General features: G+C 38.4%; 1 protein-coding gene across 37 annotated transcripts in view; it reads right to left on the reverse strand.

Annotated features, from left to right (window-relative positions):
* Nucleotides 1–20792, reverse strand: part of NRXN3 (neurexin 3) — a 1528794-nt gene that overhangs the window by 165889 nt on the left and 1342113 nt on the right. For all 37 annotated transcript variants that reach the window (XM_073242064.1, XM_073242063.1, XM_073242059.1 and 34 more), the window contains one exon: nucleotides 18362–18533. In XM_073242064.1, coding sequence (XP_073098165.1) covers nucleotides 18362–18533 — 172 coding nt within the window. The remainder of the gene's footprint in view (nucleotides 1–18361; nucleotides 18534–20792) is intronic.

Consider the following 20792-nt stretch of genomic DNA (forward strand, 5'->3'; position numbering starts at 1 on the left):
CCGTCTTGTCAAAAAGCACTTACAACATTAGTAAGTATAAGGCATAATTAGGAAAAATGAAGAGACAGGGGAGAGGAGAGCATGCAGTTTTCTTGGTTTTATGTTTTCATTTCTGATTATCAGGGATGATGGCTTATTTAAATCACATTGGTATCCTTACAGGCATTTAGATTTCTGAACAGAGGTTGACAACTCCCATCTAACCAAAACTCAAGGATGCTATCCAAAACTTTTTTTTCCCAAAGGTTTTATTGTGTGTGTGATTCAGAAAGGAGAACCCAGACACAGTGAATAGTATGTAGATTTCCCTCTTATCCTGTTGGATTGAAATATGGCCTGATTGAATAACGGTCCATTTCCTATTATTCAGAGGAATATAGATGCTAGGGTTGCATCTGTCCCTAGAAGTTGGCTTTGTCGATTGGAATTTCGGCTGGTACTACTCTTATAAAAGGCATAAATTTGAAGGTGCAAATTATTGCTCAAACTGTTAAGCCCTCTAGCCAATATGTTTGCTTGTCGTAACTAGCTGCAGTGGGTAGAATGGCACAAATCAAGAAATCAAAGTCAGAAAAGAGAGGAACAAAGTACACTTCTATTGATTATTTTATTTGGCCAGAAAAAAATTAAAGCAAATGTAACCTGATTGAATGATGCAGCTATATAATTATGCAGCCCCAGAATGAGCTGGATTTATTGGCTGAAAAGTTCATTAATGTTTTGGCCTATGTTTTTTATTCATAACTACTACTGCATTTCAAAGAGACCACAGGAAGGTGAGCTTGGAACAAGTGTGGATGGATCTCATATGACTACTGAAAATGGAAATAAGACTAGAGAATTGTTGCAAAGGTCTGGGATCAGGGTTGGTCAGGACTCTGAGTCAATGTGTTGGCATAGCTCCTTGCTCAGTTCAGTTGACTTATTTCAAGAACAGATCTATTAAGAGTATTTCAAAATTCCCTTTATGGACCTACTTGGAGTTCAAAATTCTCTGAGGTCATAGTGGGAGAAAGTCACAAAATGAAGCAAGACTATTAGATTTCACTTGGTTTATCTCCTCCAGGAGACCTCAATTGCTCCCTGAGAACGATATATCCTTTTCTATGTATTACCTTCATTTTTACCTCTCCTGGAGGCCCAGCTCCACCCTTATTGCGGAGAAAATGCAGTAAAAAAAAAATCTTAGCTATTCATTTTGAAAGTCTAAAAGCATTTTGGTTCTATTTTAGTTTGTACTTATATAAATTCCCATTTTATTTGAGAGAGTCAGTATCTCACAAGAGTTTTATATAGGTTTAAAAATGAAGTAATAAGTATTTCTAAGCCTTATTTCTAAGCTGTCTGAGAAGATTTTAGATTTACTTTTACTTCACATTTACATTTATGTCAGATTTATATTTAGGATTTTTTAACTTTCATGGACGCCTGAATGTTCTCCTTATTCCTGTTTATTATTTTGTCCAAGTATACTGGGAAATTCACCCTTGGAGACCTACAGAAAATCATCTCAGCAATGTCAAAATATTATCTGATTTAATAAAATCAGATTTGTTTCAACAAAGAAAAATTTCCCAGAAAAGTCTTAAAAGTTATTCATAATGAAACATTTGATATTTTCCTATTGCTTTTAAAATGAACTTAAGTATATTTAATGCTTATAAAGGATGTTCTTTATCTTGGTGTATTTTGCTATCATGTATATGTAGATAATGAAATCAGAGGAAATCTCTAATAATCTCAGGACAGCTGCACAGTAACATTTTATTGAATATCTCCTATACTGCAACTTTGAATCAAAAAGAGAGGGGAAGGGAATTAACAAAACAGTGGCCACTTTGCTTGAACTATAGAGAGCCAAATCTGGTGGTATATACTTTCTATTCTGGTGGCGGGAACTTTGAATTTTGAACAGTATCTTTATTATAGTCAATACTGAGATGAGTATAATGTAAAAGGATCACTATTTTGTATAAGTAATATTGGTCTGCCTTAGTTTGATTTTTTAAAATTTATCTTAAACTTGTACATGCTTGTGCATATATACACACCTGTAAAAACTCATAACCTCGTTGTTGTTACTTTATAATAGGAACAGACAATAACATCTCTAAAACTCAACATAGCAGGAAGTAGGTTGAGTTACATCTAAGGAGGGTCACAATGGCTGATCAACAGCAAGAAACAGAGAAGCTGAAGCAGGAAGCTCCCATCGGCAGGTCCAGCAAAGTCAATGCCGAGAGAATGGAGAACGTTCTCTGGGACTTAGAAGATGCACGCACCAGTAAGCAGGTAGGAGAAAAACTAAATGCCAGGAAGTCAGTTGGCACTTTTACGCAGGAGGGCTATGGGAAATAGGCTAGGGCAGCTGATGCTAATAAATTTTCTATCTATCAGCTAATAAAAAACCCATGAATTCAGAAGAAGAGTATGCAACTTCCCCAAGGAGAGAGTATTGGGATCACCACAACTTCCAGTTACTAAATAGAAACTACAGAACTAGAGAAATATTAATGCTTTCTGTTTGTTAATTTCAAATAACAGAGCAATGTATGGGATAACCTAAACAAAGGTAGAAGTGAATCCAGGTCTTTAGTGCTGCGCAGTTAGGAAGGCTGTGTGTGGTTGGGAGTTTAAGTATAGGCGAATGAGTTGCCTGTCCCATTATGTCTTTCTTAATCCTGAATTAACCTCACCAGTGGCTCTGCACTATCCTGTTTAGCAGTCCTGTTCCCTGCGTCTCTGGGATTTAACTCACCCACTTAGAGATATCTTGCTCCCTTTATTCTAAACAGATATGAGACAATCCAAAAACTAAAGCTGATAGATCAGTTAAAAACAGCTATAGGCTTCAAAATACACATGATTGTGATAAGGGTCCCCCAACTATAACAAGGGGCAAACCTGACTCATCACAGCTTATTTTTGTAAAATGTTTCTTTAGAACACAGCCATGCTCATTCATTTATGCATTGCTTATGGTTGTTTTTGCATGACAACAGCAAAGTTAAGTAAATGCAACAAAGACCTTATGGTTTGCAAAGCCTATATATTTATTATTGGGCCTCTTGGAGAAAAAGTTTCTCTAAGGTCTCCATGTCTATATTCAAATCTAGATAGGCCCAACGAGCTGTGTGATACTGGAGAGTAAGTTACTTAATTTCTTTTATATTCAGTTTCCATATCCCTAAAATGGGAATGATATTAGAGCCCCTTTTCAGGAAGATTCAATGTAATAATCCATAAGCCTGGAACAAAGCAAATAGTATATCAGTGTTACCTATTATTAATTAATATTGTTTTCCTAAAATCCTTTAAGTCATATTATGCTGTAATAGCCTTATCCCTTCTCCAGGATATGCAGCTCCCAGACACTTGTGGGCATTTGAAATGAAGATTTCACCATCAAACTCTAAGAAAACTACATTTCCGATGTGATTAAAATGAAAACAAATCTAGTTAATTAAACACTGAGACTGGTAATTGTGCATTGGGCAGAAGCACATTTCTAGTAAATGTTTAATAATGTGATTACAGAGTGTACTGCATGCACTGGGGTGTGGGAAACAATGGTAAATTTGCATGTGAATTTACATCTGTCATCCAAATGAATTTGAGCTCTATATACAAGGCAAACTGGAGTGTCTCCTGGGAAACAGGTGGAACAATGGGGTAACAGAAAGGGAGAGGGGGTGTCAGAACAAACAAATCTCTGCAGAAAGTCAGCACTGACACTTTCTGGCCCCCATAAATGTCCCCAAACTCCCTGGGCCTTGGTTTATTCATCTGTAAATGAAGGAGAATAATACCCTCTCCTGTAACCATTAGGCAGATTATACAAAGTGAAATAATGTAACAACAATGCCTGTCCATTAGTTTCCTGGGTGTGAAAGTTAGACATTTCATATCATAGCTTACGCTTGTGTATGCCTAGGTAGGTAACAGTTTGCTAGCATTGTCTCTCCCATGCCCATCCCTGTATGCTCCTCAGGCTCCGTCAGGCACTGAAGGTGCCACTGAACCTACATCTCACCTTCTTGCACTCTTTGCAACTGCAAGTACAATATAGTGAGTTGTATAAGAACATTAGGTTTGCCTTCTAAGAGATACAGTTTCAAGTTCCAGGGCTTCATGCACTAGTTTATGACCCTGGGAGAGTTAAATTTATAATCTCCCATATTCTTACTTGTAAAATGATGATAAAATATTTTAGGGCTATTGTGAAGGTTTAATGTAAGAACTCAGTGCAGTGCCTGACACTGAATAACTGAACAGTAAGATTTAAGTATTAAAATTGTTTTACTGTGTACATGCATTTTTCTTCCACTAGACTATGAGATTCTTGAGGGCAGATACGGAATTACATATCCTTCACCTAGCGCCAGTTCACATGTGAAGTAGATTTTGAATAAATATTTGTTGAATGGTGAGTGAATGAATGCATAAGGAGATCACCCACCCCACTGATGAGGTTGGGAGATGGGCAACATCTTTTTTATATAAAAGGCAATGCCATTTACTAATAAAAAGACTTTTGAAGTGCTTCCACTGTCTGAAAGTACAATATAAATATTTTCTTATCAACTCATTGCCATCATTTGTTTTGATACATACCCTTTAGCTTTTGGCTTGAATTATCATTTTTCACTTTCGCACCTAGTCCCCAAGTGTTCTTACGTAGTGCTTTATATCAACCATTGGCATGTGGCAAACCCTCCATCCCAGCCAAGAGAACACTGGGGACTTACTGTAAGGCTGCAAAAGTACATGCACCTCATGGAGAAACTGTAAATATCACTGAAAATTGAACCCAGTCCACATTAACTCCATGAAGATTTAAAGTGGCTCTTTGTCCTTGACTCATCCTTCCCTTCCTCCTCTGAGCCTCCTTTCCCCTTCCTCGGCCTGCTGGGGTATTGACAGGGATTTTAGAGGAGTGGAAGGTCTTTATCTCTTTGAGATGAGCTGCAATATGATGACAATCGATTGAGTGATTTACAGTTTAGAGCTCCTTTCATTACCCTCTGTGCTTCATAGAATTATAAGTAACATACTGTATGTGAATACATATATTATTATTATTGGATATTATGTACTATCTTGCTCAAAGAAGCTAACTGTTCTTTTTAGACTTTAAATAACTAGAGGGACCCTGTAACCTTGTGCAAAACTCGAAGAGACTGAAACTTGGGAACTTTTCCTATAAATAAAGCTACACTCTTACACAGGTGTCAGAGGACTTTTGATGTTCATCTGAGTCTGGGGTAGAAGGAAAACGGTACAGGGTAATTGCATGTTTGGTTGGGATAATAATCCTGGATTTTCATAACTAAAGATAAATTCTGGAGGCCAGAATTTTTATTTACTACCTAAACTAGAGCTTTTTGTGACAATAGAGCAAACAAAACTTGTAATTCACTTAGCCTCACATTGATAATATGCAATATTTGATGATTATTTTAATTTGGAAGAGTTTGTGTAATTACAGATGCCTCACATAGAGTGAGATGTTACTAATATTTTTGTCACACTGTCTCAAATGAGTATAATTTAAAAATCATATAAAAGGTGACCACATTGTATTTCTAATCTTGAAAGTATTATTCCATGGATTTGGTTTTATTCATAGAAATTAGGGATACCTTTTCCTGACATCTCTAGTTAAATAATGCCTAGAAGTAGCCCTCAAACTTCTCATTACTTATTTCACTGGGTCCCTAGACTATAATATGTATAATATTTAACTCATGGTTAAATAAATAATTATCATGTGGCTTCTAATTTTTTAAAGTTCATCTTCCCCTTTAAATCTTCAGGTAGACTGCTAAAGATGAGAAACACATAAACCAGGACCAAATATTAAGGTGTGCATCTCATAAAGTCCTAAGAAGCTTCTAGTAATGTTCTTTTGCTGAACAACCTCTAAGTCAAAAGCACTGCCCAGTTCAGTTGAATTCTGCATAAATAATGTCTTCAGTTACTGTAATTGCTACCATGTTACCTGATATAAATCTCTATCATTATAACAAACTCCTTTGTGTGTTTTCTAATTATTTTATAAATAACTTTTGAGTTGCATGTTAGCTTAATGTCTCAGGGATATGTGCCTCATGTCCAAGGTTCTCTGTGTTTACACATTCCCTTTCCCTCTATCAAATGTTCTTCTCTTCCATAGGATGTGTGTATATACATGTAAATATGTATGCAAATATATTTGTATATATATTATATATATAGTCTTGTCTTTTTGTCTTCTGGGTGGTTATGTTTAATTTTAGTATTAGCCAGAAGCCCACAGTTTGCCTTGAAATGCTTATCAGCCTTTAAGAGACATTTACAGGGAGAGAAAGGCTCTAGGTTTGATAGCAGTAATTGTATTTAACTTGTAAGATACAAGGCTATTTATCTTGTGGCTGTGAATTCACAGAAGAGAAAGGAGGTTTGCCTGATAAACCAAAAATTAAAGAAAAAAACAAACTGAGCACCCTCTCACTGATCTCCTATCTCTCAAGCAAGATCATTAACCAGGAAAACAGACTTTCATCTAATAAAGCTCTTCCTGTCTACTTAGATATAGAAGGTAAAATGGGATCATAAAAGGAAAGACTACCAAAGTCCCAAAGGCCTAGTGGATGATGTGGAGTAGGCAAATGTCAAACATGCCCAGGGATGCAATGACATCTAACTTGGCAGAAATTAGAGATTTAATTTGAGAGGAAAACTCTAATTTTCAAGACCTCAGTTAAGACCAGAATTTCTGGGGCATGCAAGTATCCCACAGTATTACAGGGAATCTAGGGAAGGGAGAGGGTGTGATCAAGGGGGCCCTCGAGTCAGGTGGTGTTGTGTTGGAATACCAGCATTTCCACTCACGCTGTGATCCAAGCAAGTACCTAAGGGCTCTGGGACTGTTCCTCATCTGTACAATGGGAATACAACTAACAATAACAAGGCAAAATAAGATGTTGTGCATGAAGTAGGGGGGATGGAGAAAATGCTCCACAAAGGGCAGCCATCACTCTCTGGATCAACTGGCCAGGAGATGGCCACATGTACCGTTATCTGCTAAATCTTTTAAGAATAGAATGCTTAGAAGCTTGGCTTTGTCTAGTGTTGAGTGGGGGTCTTGTGAGTAGGCTAGCATAGTTGTTGCAGGTAGGTGAACTGGATAAGTGTGGCAAGTGAACACCTTTTTAATTGTGTGTTGCAGTGTGTATGCCTACCTGCAGCCTGAGAATCTTTGTAGTAACTTTAAGGCCTTAGAGTTTTGTTAAGTTGAGAAGATGTGCTCTGTGTTTTCTGGGAGATTGTGCTGTGAAGCTCATGGTTGCAGAAATTGTAGAATGTGTTCGTAAGTTTGTCAGTCTAGGAAATGTTAGTTTGACAGTTTGCAGTGTCCTGCTTCTCAGTGTTCACTGGAGCTTGAAGTTTCTAATAGTTTTGAGTTCTGGTTAGAACTGCTTAAAGTGATAGAGAGGGCATTTCTCTATGCTAGAAGATGCATGTTTTAATAAGAAAAAGTATAAAAAAATGAAAACTCTTCTGCATGCTAAAGAATGTGTTTTGTGATAAAAGAAAGTAACTTTGTTCTAAAGTACAGCTATTTATTTAAAGAGAGACAAAGAGAGAAAACAGCGTGGTGCCTTTTGTTGTGGAAGATCCGCTCAGCCTGTTGCTTTGGGGGAAGGGTTAGGGAGATAAACCCAGTCAAGCCGCAGGCAAGCCCAGGCATAATTCTCACCGGCTTATGTGCTTGGGACCATGGGGCAAATGAAGAATAAATTACTATATTCTTACAGATATAGTCGTGCCTAGTGAAATTAAAGCAAGTGAGTCTTGATATCAAGTGCACAGCAAAATTAAAATCTCATTTCCAGTTAAACAGTTTTCTTTAACTGTTAGTCTGCTCTTAATGTTGAAAGATCACAGCAGTTTCTCATGCTTAAAGTCTCAGTGAGTTGCCATGAAATCGTAATGTTAAAGAGACTAAAAGCTAAAGTTTGTTAACAACTGTATAACCTTTATTTGCCTTTGAAATATTTTGCTATTAAAATTGATTGCATGGCCTGAAAAATTGAATTCCTAAGCAGAATAGTAACAAAGCTTTTTTCAGCTGATTAAATGCACTTAGTTAACAAACCAAAATTTATTAAACTGTAGAATCTGGACAAGATTATGTTTCTCCCAGAAAAACAGGTTTCACTGTAAAGGTTTAGATAGACGAACGTGTGACCACTTTTGAGAAAAGTTGTAATAGATTTTTTGAGAACCACCAGGTCTTCTTGTTTAATTTATATGCTGTATGTTTAAAAAAAAAAAAAAAAACATGGGGGACTCTCCATATTTTTTAATGCAAATAATCTTAGAGCTTTTAATAGAATTTGCATAGCAGCTTATATCTACTATTAAAGAGTAAAACATTCTTGAAGCTTTCAGGGAAGACCTGTAAACTTAAGCACTTTCTCTGCTTTTTTGTATCTGGTCTTAGACACTTATGCTGAGTTATGTTCTTATTATTTTCACTGTTTGTAAGCTATTGATTGTAAGCCAAAGGTCATCATTTCTCAGTCCCTAAATGAAGAAGTAAAATGCCTGACCTCTTTCATCTCAAATCATATTTCTGGTCATATCTGAAAATCTGTGTGAAAGAAAGAGACATTTAAATTTGAGATTCTGCTTAAACTTTTAAGTTAAATTTGACTATAGCCATATTCATTCTTTGTATGTATCTCTAACAAGTCTTTTGTATGCCTGGTGATATTATACTCTGCCTTGAGTTTAGACAGTTCTTTCAGCTAAATATGAATTCTTATTGTAGCTTTTTTCCCCTCCTGAAGATGAAAGCAGAAGAATCTACCATCTGCTACCATTCTCTCAAGAATGCTTAGTAACCTAAAATTAGTTTGACTTTCTGTAGGTTGTCTTTAAAAATTGACAGCAGCAATCTCCCCTGCTGCCCCACTTTTTAAGATACCTCGTTTACTGTGCTGAGTATATAGACAATAAATGTGTAATGATAGTTCTAAAAAAATTAAATGCAAAAAGGTGCTTTTACCTCTAGTTAACTCTGATATTTTCCAGAGGGCCCCTGGAACATGTCAGAATAATTTTTTCTCACTAGAGAAAGTATTTGACTAATTTGGCTTATTTATCTGATATATATATATTTATTTACCAGGAAAGCACTGTCAAAGAGAATGATGCTAAACTTTGTTACTAAATGTTTTGTATTACAGAAATATCAGAATTTCCTTATGTCAACTGTTTTACAGTAAGCTCTCATCAGATCTTTAACCATTGTCATTTGTAAGTCTTTTGTCATTTATAGTATTATCCCTAAACTGGTAAAGAACTAGATTTCAGCAGAACAGGTATTAGTTACATAAGATTACATAAACTAAAGAAAATGATTTTGTGTCTTTTTGTTTCAAATGTTGCTGGTAAAGTGTTTTAACCTTGTTCTCTTAAACTGACAACAGTTTAGTAAATGACTATCTTTATGAGCAGAATTGAAACATCCTTCTCTCTACTTGATCCCTCCAGAGTTTAAAAACTTTCAGTGACTGTTTTTGTATTCCATGGCAGTATGTTTATTTGCACGAGTTCAATAAGAATCTGCTTTCCTTGTGAGAAGACTACTTAAGAACACTGGTTATACTACCAGGGCTTTGACTGGAATGTCGTACCTGAGAGACATGTGCATAGACTCAGATGTGAACAACTTTAAAGAACTAAGATTGACTTTATAAAGCCAACAAAGCCCCTTGGAAGAACTGGCCTGGTACCTTGCTTACAGAGTTCCCAGCAGCCTTACCAGGTGAGTAAAGAATGTCACTTCCTGGCAGGTGCAGAGACCTCGAGAAGAGAAGAATTCATCCAAATCTACAGGTACTGCAGGCAAAGCCTGATGGCAAGTCTGGCTTGGCTGTCTGGCCTCAAGAGGCCTTTAAAAGTTCAATCTGAAATTCCTTACAAAAAGTTCCAGCAAAGCATATTTAAAAGAGCCTGTGTAATCAATTGCTCTTCTTGCTGCACCTGTGCAAATAATCAAGCCAGCTGTTAATTATTTTCTTAACCTAGTTACTTCTAGTAAAAATGAGAGTGATTTTAGAGAGAAGTATCGTTTCAATAATGTAGCCTCCTTCCAGAATAAAAAATCTAACTCCAGATGTTGCTACATAACCTAATAACACAATTTGTTTTATCTTGCCTAGAAGCCACAAAACTGCAAATAGTAATAAAAATGAAACCCAGAATAGAAGCGCCAGCCTTCTGAAGCCCTCTCAACTGACCAGTGATCGAGACCTAGCTGCACCCTTTACTGCACCCCCTTCTCAGCACGAAGCAGCCAGAGCGGTCATCGCCCCTTTTCCCTAGCAGCAGCTAGAGTCTCTATCTGTAGAAGAAAGAATGAGACCATACCCATAGCCTTCCCTGGTAAAAACAGGTATTTAATCCCTCCTCCCAAGGGATGGTAGGCTTGTAACACCGGAGTGACCCCATGTGTCTCTACTTCTGCCTTCAACTCCTCCCGTGATTTCTGTATCATAGTCCAGTTAGTACCCAGACTAATGTATCATGATGACTTATCATTCGTGGCAGAATTAGAACCTAAACTAAGGTATAAAAGAGAGCCAGTCTCACTCACTCTAGCTGTATTACTAAGAGTAGGAGTCGCAGCCGGAGTAGGACCAGGGGCAGCTGCAATTATACAAGGAAACCAACATTACAAAGGACTAAGAATAGCTATCGATGAAGATTTGAGAACTATAGAACAGTCTATTTCTAAACTTGAAAAGTCCCTAACCTCTCTCTCTGAAGTAGTGCTGCAAAATAGACGAGGGTTAGATTTACTATTTCTAAAAGAAAGTTGATTGTGTGCAGCTCTAAAAGAAGAGTGCTGCTTCTATGCAGACCATACTAGAGTAGTAAGAGACTCAATGTCTAAATTAAGAAAAAGATTAGATCAGCGAAAGCGAGAACGAGAAGCTAACCAGAGCCTGTTTGAATCCTCGTTTTCTAGATCCCCATGGCTTACAACTCTAATATCCACTTTGGCAGGACCCCTGCTTATTTTTATATTGCTCCTCACCTTAGGTCCCTGCATTTTAAATCGAGTAATAACCTTTATTAGAAAAAGAGTAAGTGCTGTGCAGGTGCTAATGCTGAGACAACAGTATCATACCCTCACACATCAAGAAGACACCAACATTCCATGATTAGAATGTTCAGAAAAAGAAGTGGGGAATGTAGGACCCCAACCTCCCTGAGAAATAAGTTAGCCTAAGAGTAGCCATCTTGAAGCCCAAAAAGCCATTCTGATATATGACTCAGAGGGAACAACTGAAACCAGGTAACTCCTCTGGAAAAACAAGTTAATCAATCATGACTGCTGGCAGCGCTAACCTTTCGGTTAGTTAAGCATAAAAGCTGACCCTACCTTGCTACACCCCCAGGACGTGGCACTAACCCAGAAATCGTAGGTTTGAAAAATTACTGCCTTTGTAGTATTGTTATCTTGCTATGTAGTATTGTTATCTTGTTACTACAACATAATGTACCAATTCCTACATCTCTGGGACAACCCCATTGTGGATAAAATGAGAGTTCCTGTGGCCAGGATTCTCACCTGGCCGTGGTTAACTAGCTCACTGCACACCTGTGGGCAATACATGGCTGTTGACTCTATAAAAGGAGCTCCACCCAGTACTCTGGGAGTGACAGGAGGTCAAGGCTGCAAGGCTGCAGGAGAGCAGAGCAGAGGCTGGAGTGGTGGCAGTGCTGAGGACAGAGGCCCAGACAACAGCTGTGCAGGAAGACTGGGCAGAGAGGCCCAGAGGATGGCTGTGTGGGATGGCTGTGCAGGCAGAGAGGCCCAGAGGCAAGTGGAGAGACCAGCTTGCTGCATGCAGACTTGCTCTGAATGGGATTTTAGTGATGGACCTGCCACCTGGAAATAAAGTTGGGTATAACCCTTTCACCCCAAGAACGTTTTGCTGTCAATTTCTTTGGTCACACTGAATCCATAGCAAACTTGCCCAGGGCTGAAACCCACTGGCAAGACACCCATGAACCGACTGGATTTATTATCCCCGTGACTATGTAATGACAATATACATTGGATGAGTCCAGAAGGTATATCAAGGTAAGTGCCCTCTATTTTGTTAATGACCAATGCCATTAATAAAATTTATATTATATAAAAATAGGGAAAAAGAAATAGGAGAATATATTCTAATCCAGCATTAGCCGATATCAGCCACCAACCTCATAGTACTGGCCTAAAGGTTGAATAAGAAAACTTGTATTTAAATCTTTCAGTTCCCAGGACATAATAACTGCACAGTAGAAATAAACCTTCAGGGACTCAGTCTTATCAGTCACATTGCAAATATGGCAACATGTGGTTAGCAGCTATCATACTGACAAACACCTATAGTCAGGCTGAACGAAGAAAAAAAGACATTTTTAACTTTCAAAACAGCAGTGATTCTCAAACCTAGCTGCACAGAGATCACATTGGGAGCTTTATAAAACTACCCGCTCCTGGACCAGGCCTTCTCAAATGTGCATGCAGATCACCTGGGTATCTTGTTCAAATGCCGATTCTCATTCAGTAGGTCTGGAATGAGACCTAAGAGCCTGCGTTTCTAACAAGCTCCCAGGGGAAGATGATGCTACTAATCCATGGACCACACCTCAGACAAATCAAATCAGATTACCTGGAGCTGGAGCCTGAGAACTTGAAGTTCATTAAAATTTACCAGGAGGATCTCATTTGCAGACAAGTTAAACAAGCACTGCTTCACAGAAAAAAAGAAAAACAAATCTAGTGAAAAGATTTTTTTTTACATTTTTTTCCGCTGAAGACCAATTGCAGCAAGTTGAAAGCCCCTTGAAAATAGAAAGTCACCTCCTTGTGAATCCTAATTAATTCCTGACAAATTGGAAAGAATGACTATTTAGCAGTGCAAGTAGTTAAGGTGCACTGGCTTGACTGATTAATTGCAACCAAATGTTTGAAGAACTTATTTATGAGATGATTTTAAAATGTACCCAGCAATGTTCAAACACATTCATTAAGTAAGCCTCTCTCTAGTTGCCATTACATTTCTGCAGCCTTGAAATCATGTTCAAATTTGGCTTTTCCCTCTTGATTGTATTTATACTTCTTAGTCCCTTTGCAGGACTTCACTATCTCTGTTTTTTCTCCCTGTTGAACTGAAAGTAACACTAGTCCTGAATGGATGAATGAGCAAGTAGATGGGGCTTGTTTTAATGTGTGCTTCAAATCTGGCCAGGCCTCAAATGTGTTTGCAGGCAAAGCCAAGAAGAAAAGGAAAGAAAACCTCCTGGCTAGGAATTAATGAAAATACAAGACCTGAGAAATTTCAGTTTAATGTCACATATGTAGGCTTGTTTTTAACCCTTCAGAGTCTCAATAATCTAAGATGAGATGTGGAGAAAGAAATCTCTCTTACCGCTATGTCTACTGCCTAAACCAGGAAAGAACAATATGCATTTCAAATAAGATGTGTTATTTTAGACTTTCTCTAACTCAGTGATTCTCAAGTAGGGGTGATTTTGTTCCTCTAGAGGACAGTTGGCATTGGAGATGTGCCACTGGCATTTGGTGGGTAGAGGTAGGGTTGGCGTTAAACATCTTACAGTGCACGAGATAGCCCCATAGCAAAGAATTTTCTAGGCAAGAATGTCAAGGGTGCCCCGCACTTTGGATGGAAAACCAAAACCCAAATCAAAACCCAAATCTAAAAACCTAGTGTTGGTAGCATTAAATCATGACTCTGAGAAATAGGAAAATAGGCAGAAAACTTGAGGAAATACAATCTGAGGATCAGGATAGAGAAAAAACAGGTTTCTCACAGGCTGGAGTGAGACTCAGATACAACAATACATAAGAAGGTGTGTTGAGCATCTGAAGCACTAGAGCTGTGCTTTCCTGTAGGCCCCTATAAAAACAAGGCTTTGTGGAATTTGTCACATTCAAATACATAGAGAGGGCTGTCTAATGTAGTGATCTAGAAGGGGAGCCACTTGTATATTTTCCAGTTCTGAGTTGGGTGGTCGAACAGGATTTAAGCTTAGGTCATCAGTGGGCACTTCACTGGCCGAGGAGGGGGAATCCAATCGGATTGGCGTGCAACACCGCGGAGTCAAACAACTGAGACCCTGCTCTCTTCAGCGCCACCTGCCGTGGCATGATGGAAAGCTTCCCAGTCTCCGCTTTGCAGGAAGCCTGCCTCTGACCTGAAAATGCTTGTACTGCAGTGAGCTCAGGGTTCAGATAGCTCTGATGACACGACCAGCCAACCTGCCATAGCAGAGAGTGTCTCTTTAACAATCCCAGTCATCTCAGCCTCCTGGGGGGGCCTAGAGCTGGAGCTAAAATTAATTCCTTATGCTCAACTCACCTTTCACCTCCCCTCCTTTGTCCCCACCACTGCATTGTGTCAAGACAGCTATCAGAGGCTTTATAAGGAACATTTGTCAGTGCTGAGATGATAGCTCTAGGCTGATTTTTCTTTTATTTCCCTCGCCTGTTCCTTAGCTTTTCTATTTTCAGGTTCAAAGAAAGAAGTTGCTTTTGAGTTCTATCTCCCAGAATTAAAGTGATATAAGATTCTGATGGCTACAGAAGTATTTTCATTTTGGATCCTTCTTGATTCGCAAAGAGCCATGTACCCAGCTGGTTTCTAAATATTTCACAGTGGGATGTTTCAGTAGAGCCACATAAAATCCTATAAATGCCCATGAGAAGATCCCAGAGTTACTCATTCGTGTTGATGCATAGAGACTTGTCAAGCAAGAGCAGTTCCCTGAGAGCATGCCCTCAGAATGACATAACTTAAGTGAATATTATGTAGGAGCTACTCTATATTTCTTTACTGTTAAACATTAGCAATAGGTTAAGTAGCACAACTGAACTCTTCTTGATGGTTTCTATTCTTATCACCATCCATAAAATAGAATGGCTTGGGCAATAGAGAATACATCACTTTTGTCAAGATTGACCAGTGCCTTTGTTCTCTGATGCCCAGATAGAGGGGTATTTTGATCATATGGCTTCATATAAATTAAGTACTGCCAGATTGCTCGAATGATGCTTTAAACTTAAAGGAGCCTTTCAGTAGCACAGGGAAACAGGAGGGAGAGAATATAAGGTATCCAAAGCTTAAAGGTGAACCATTCCTAGGAAGTCTTAGAAGAGTGGAATGTAAAATGGAATGTTGGACTTTCCAAGAATCCTTTCCAACCTAAACAATGGAGTGAAGTGGTAGTGCTTTTAAATACTCAGAATTTTTTCAATTGCTTCATGGAAGCACATTGCCACTGTTGTCAGGACAGCTTGGACTCATTACAAATGAGACTTTTAACACAGCTAAAAGAACTTTTCTTCTATGAAGGAGGATTTTCAACTCCCCATCTCACAATAACCACCAGGTACTGACCTTTGTAATGTGGCACTTTCAAAAAGAAGGAAAAAATCTGAGATGATACAAGAAGAAAGATGCTCACTTCTATTTCTGCATTTTTTCAAAATCTCCCCTTATTTGCTGTAGAAGCAATAGTAGAAACTGTGTCCAGCTGTGAACAGGAGAATCTGGTCTTCATTCTGTCCCTAATTTCCTAATTTACTACATGACCTTAGGAAAGACAAAGAATCTTGTTGGGTCTCTTTTTGAATTTGAAATGAGAATAAAAATAACCACCCTAGCTAATTTACAGCCTATTTAAAAGTCAAAATGAAGAAATTTGTATGAGTGAATGTTTAATATAAAACAATGCCACCCAAATGTTTGGTAATCATCATAGTTAATATTTATTGACTACTGACCTAATTGATTCAGCATCATGTTGAGCATTTTATGTGCATTAAGCTCACTTAATCTTCACCTTAGCCCTACAATGTAAGTGTTATCATAACCCTATTTTACAGGCTAGGAAATAGAGGTTTCGGAGGTTAAATAAGTTGCCTGAGGTTTGGAACTGGATCACTGAGTGGGAAGAATAAGCACTTATTTAGAGAACCAAGAAAACAGTCTAAGGAATATTAATGTCAGGGGAACGAATCATTTTAAAACATTACAATGATCATCAGAGAAGAAAAATCAGAACCGTCAGAAATTTTTACACTTACTTTACAGTTTAGTGCTATTGTATTTTGGATTACACATGGGGAGAGGCACCAAATATTTCAGTGCTTAGGGCATTTCAAGGTCTTAATCCAGCCTGCCTTACACTTACAGCTAATGTAGCAAAGTCCTGACTCCAGTCAGCTGACCCAAAAGTGAATGCTTAGAACTGTTACACTGTATCACGGCTGGTAATAATAACACTTGTTATTACTAAATAACAGTTAACCAATAGTTACTACTAATAATAGTTTTCAGTGGGAAAGTATGCCATTAAAGAAAGGTTTATACTGTTTCGAAATCACAGGAAGCAACCCATAATTTGGAACTAAGGATACAAAGAGATAGACACACAGCAAGGGGCTCTGGTTTTCTTACATATCTGTGGCTTTCAGATGACCATTAAAGAGACTTTTCATTGCTGGTAGCAAACTGGTGGATTGCATTTTGCCTCAGAGCAAGTGGTTAACATCAATTTAGAAATCTTTAAAATTCCTCACAGAAATACCACAAACCCTACAGCTGCTCTGGCAGGGCCAATGATAATATGCATGGAGGGAGACTGATTTTTCCCATGAGCAAATGAACAGCTTTTAAGATCTCAGGCTATTTTTATTCCCCCCTACCCCTTCCTCTAGTGCTTAAGCAAGAAGCATTTAAAAATCAGGTCTATTAGTGTCTACGGAATTTCGGTGATGATAAGAATTCATACTAGCTGCTGGCACTCTGGCTCTCTTCAAAGATAAACACATTAAGGTCGTTTATGTGTCTTAATCTAAGAAGTGCTCAGAATATGACAAGAGACTCCCAGCAAAGGCTGAACTGCATATTGTAAATGGAGACAGAGATGATAGATAAATGGGTAGGAGTGGCTTTTTGCTTTAATACCTTGGGAGTTTATGGATGTTTCTGTATTTCTTAAACCAGACATGGGAAGACTCTGGCTATTAAGGGAAAAAAAAAACCAGTAACACAGTTACTTCTGATAGAAGTTAAAAAACAATTATCTCTGGCTTAGGCATTAAAATATGATCATAGCCTTCAAAGCATTCAAAATTCTTGGGCTATAAATAGGCAAACTGGCTGTATGTATTTGCCTCAAGTATGATGGTTATTAGCTAAACATCTCTTAAACATCTGGAAATGTGTTTCTCATTTCCTCTTTCTGTGCCCACCTCACTATAAAGGAAGTGAGAGGATGACAGTGAGAAAATTATGGGGAGTTTGGAGTGTACGAGATAAAGAGTTAGACAAAGCATCTTGCCCACATTCATGAAAAGCTCAATATTCTGAGCTATTCTCTTACATCTACAAGGTAATAATGCAATTGTGGAGCAAAGACCTTTAGCTAAAGTATTTTCCTTTCCATTCCTGCAACTTGTGCCACTACAGTTCAGGGCTCTTGTCCTGGGAGAAGTGAGAGATAAGAGGGAAAGGAAAGGGATTATTTGAATGATCTCTTCTAAAGAAAGCAACCTTTCCTCTCATTGCCCTTGATTCAGCCATCTGGCTCTGGGAGTTTGCTGGCAAATGCTCCTTGACCATAAAATTTAAACAGATGATTAACCCCTCTCTTCCCATACCAGCATGCTTGCTATTAAAATGCCTACTAGGACCAATCTCTTGAATATCAAGGCAGGTTCAATGTAAGTGAAAGAAAAAATTGGTGAAGTCAACCAAATGAATGAAATTCTACACTTAGTTTTTCTGTCATTGTTACCCTGACTTGACGTGCATCCATTCAATTTTAGGAAACTTCCTTCTACAGCCTTCCTGCAATCTCTGGCTATCTGGACCTTCAACCACACATGATGAAATGGCACCACAAAGTCCAGACCTCAACTTGATCATTCCGTGATTACTGACAAGAGCTCATGGTAGAGACGGTGCCCCTTTCCTCTGTTGCTCATCATTTTCAATGATTTGGAAAACCCACAATGACCCACAATGATTGTCTTTGGTGTGAGCCAGTCAGGCAGTAATAGTCAAGTCGACAAAAAGTGTTCAGTGCATAGTTAGTGAGTCTCCGGAAGCTCCCTACCCTGGGCCAAGTGCTTAAGAAATAACTTATCTTCTCATGCAAAAATAAAAAATCACTGTGTGGTTTAATATTCAGTGTTTCATAATTTGGAGGCAGTCATGAGAAAATCACCACTTAGAAGTTAGGAGAGCAAATGGGAATTGGTCACTGAGAGTAAGACATGTACCTGTGGGGTAGTGCTCATTCACAGGCCAGTTGTCCACCTGCAGTGTGGCATTGCCACCGTTCCTGGTGAAGCGTACCACGTGGTATTTGCCATCATTCACAGGGGTTCTCTCCTCTTTGATGGAAATGTCAACGGTGCCAATATTGAAGACAACTCCAATTTTCCCCTGTTCCTGTAACAAAGAAACACAAAAAGCATAGTAATCACCAACCACAAAGTTTTCTCCCTTTAAAGTTGATCCTCTAACAATAAATCTGTGGATACCCAGAGAGCGCTGTCGGCATGAAGTTAACAACAGTGTCCTACATGGCTCCATGGGCTTTCATCCTGAACATAAAAACCAACAGTATAAAGCCACCCAAATTGCTCTCATGGGCTGTACTGTACAGGTTACTTCATTTGATTGCCCTCAACAGATATGAAAGCTGGAACCATAGAACCACCTGACAGCTGTGTAGTGCCTCTGTGAAGCTCATTTCTGAAAGATGAATTGTTTTCCAGGAAAGGCTACTGAGACACTGGACCCTAGATCACCTCACAGTTTAGATTTTGGATTAAAGAGGAAATAGAAGCCTGCTTTCACCTTTTAGGGCAATCAAGGCCAAGGGGAGGGGTACCAAGAATGGAGACAGTGGAGATGAAATCCTGATTATACTTTCTGCAGGTCTAAAACACACAGAAAATGTGTGTGAGAGGCCAGTGAAACTGAGGTGGGGTTTTCTGAGTCAGATGGCTGCCTCCCTTTCTCCACTTACAATCATACTCCTAAACTTAATTCAAAGAGGGATATAATATTCAGTGTGTTAGCAGCAGAGAACCTCTGTGGCTCCAAAAAGACTCCTGGGAGGGAAAGACAATGAATTCCACAAGAGTAACACTGTGGCAATGAACATGTTAATGATGGTGAAGGTGGAGGGGGTGACAGCATCCACTTCCTGGGAAGTGCCCAGAAATACTGAAACATAAATAATAATACTATTAAAACCATTACTCTTCTCCTCTAATAATTGGTTATGACTAAGAGTTGGAATTAGTATACACAATGAGACATAAAACAGAAATAACATTAATGATCAGATATAATCTGTCTCTCTCAACCTCGTGGAAAGGTATCATAACATTCAAGGTATCTGGAGGGATGGACAAGGAGAGAAGGGAGAGACATCCTTCTCCATTTCTCTAGTTGTCTGACTTAATGACTAAGCAATAGGTTGGGCATTCAAGTATAATAAAATTTAATAATTCTGACATTCTACAAGGCTGAGTCACAATATTTGTTCACATAGACTCTGTGATAACATCCTTTATTTCCTTATTCAAGAAGGAGAAGAATATGGGGGGCTGGAGATGGTAAAATAATACATAATCTATATAAACTAAGATATTGGAAAGATTTCACTGAATCTCTGATTTAGTAATGTGGTTCATTCCTTCATTAACTTATTCATTCAATACATAACCACACTACTAAGCACTTACTATGCTTAAAGAAAAAAAAAGAAAGACTTCTGGTGAGATTTTAGGTACTGGTTTCCATATAGCTAGGTACACATCACTGATTGTTCCAAGAGACAGGCTTTTCTCAATTTGTTGATTTTCCTTTAGTGTGTGAACACATCTTGTGCCCAATGAAAGAATGGGCAAGCACCCAGGAGTCTTGAGCTTAGAAAGTAGGAACCTAAGCTGATTAACAAAGGCTGCTTTAGAATGCAGGATCCTGAGACACAGGGTGGGCACGATTGCCTCCTGTGTACCCTGATAGCATAGTACGCAATGTAAAATGATGTCTGCAATTCTCATGTTCTGTTTTCTGGGAAAAGTTATTCAGGTGTCTCCCAAAATGGTGACTAAGTGTATGGATGATTTCTTAAATCTCTGTTTATTGTGACCCTATGTTCTCAGGATTTTTTTCCATGTCTACACCTCCAGCACTAAAAAAGTACCTACCATTAAAACATGCATAGAAAAATGAACCCAGTGATAGGTTCTTTTGAATCTTTTATGCCCATAATTAATAATATGATTTTTCCTTTTTTCCTTAAATTTTCAGGAATTCAGAAATGACAATATGACTTTCTGCTTTCTTAAGAGTTGGCATCCATTTCTAAGGGTGTGTGTGTATATATATATATATATATATATATATATGCTGGTACCCAACCACCCTCCATTCTAAATAAGTAAGGCTATAATATCGAGTCATAACCTGTTTAGCAGATTGAGGGGACTAGAGGACTTAAGAAACCATGACTGCAGACTCCTATGCCACCCCACAAATGTAAGCTGTTTATTGCATCCCTGTTCTTCAATGAGAAACCACTATATAAGACCTGGATGTGTGCAAAGGATGGTAGGTGATTCAATTCACCTTTGAGTCACTAATTAATCACAGATGGAGAACAGTTCTGCAGGGAGAGGGAGACCTTTAAAC

Source organism: Manis javanica, chromosome 8 (assembly GCF_040802235.1).
Source record: "Manis javanica isolate MJ-LG chromosome 8, MJ_LKY, whole genome shotgun sequence".
Classification (NCBI taxonomy): Eukaryota; Metazoa; Chordata; class Mammalia; order Pholidota; family Manidae; genus Manis; species Manis javanica.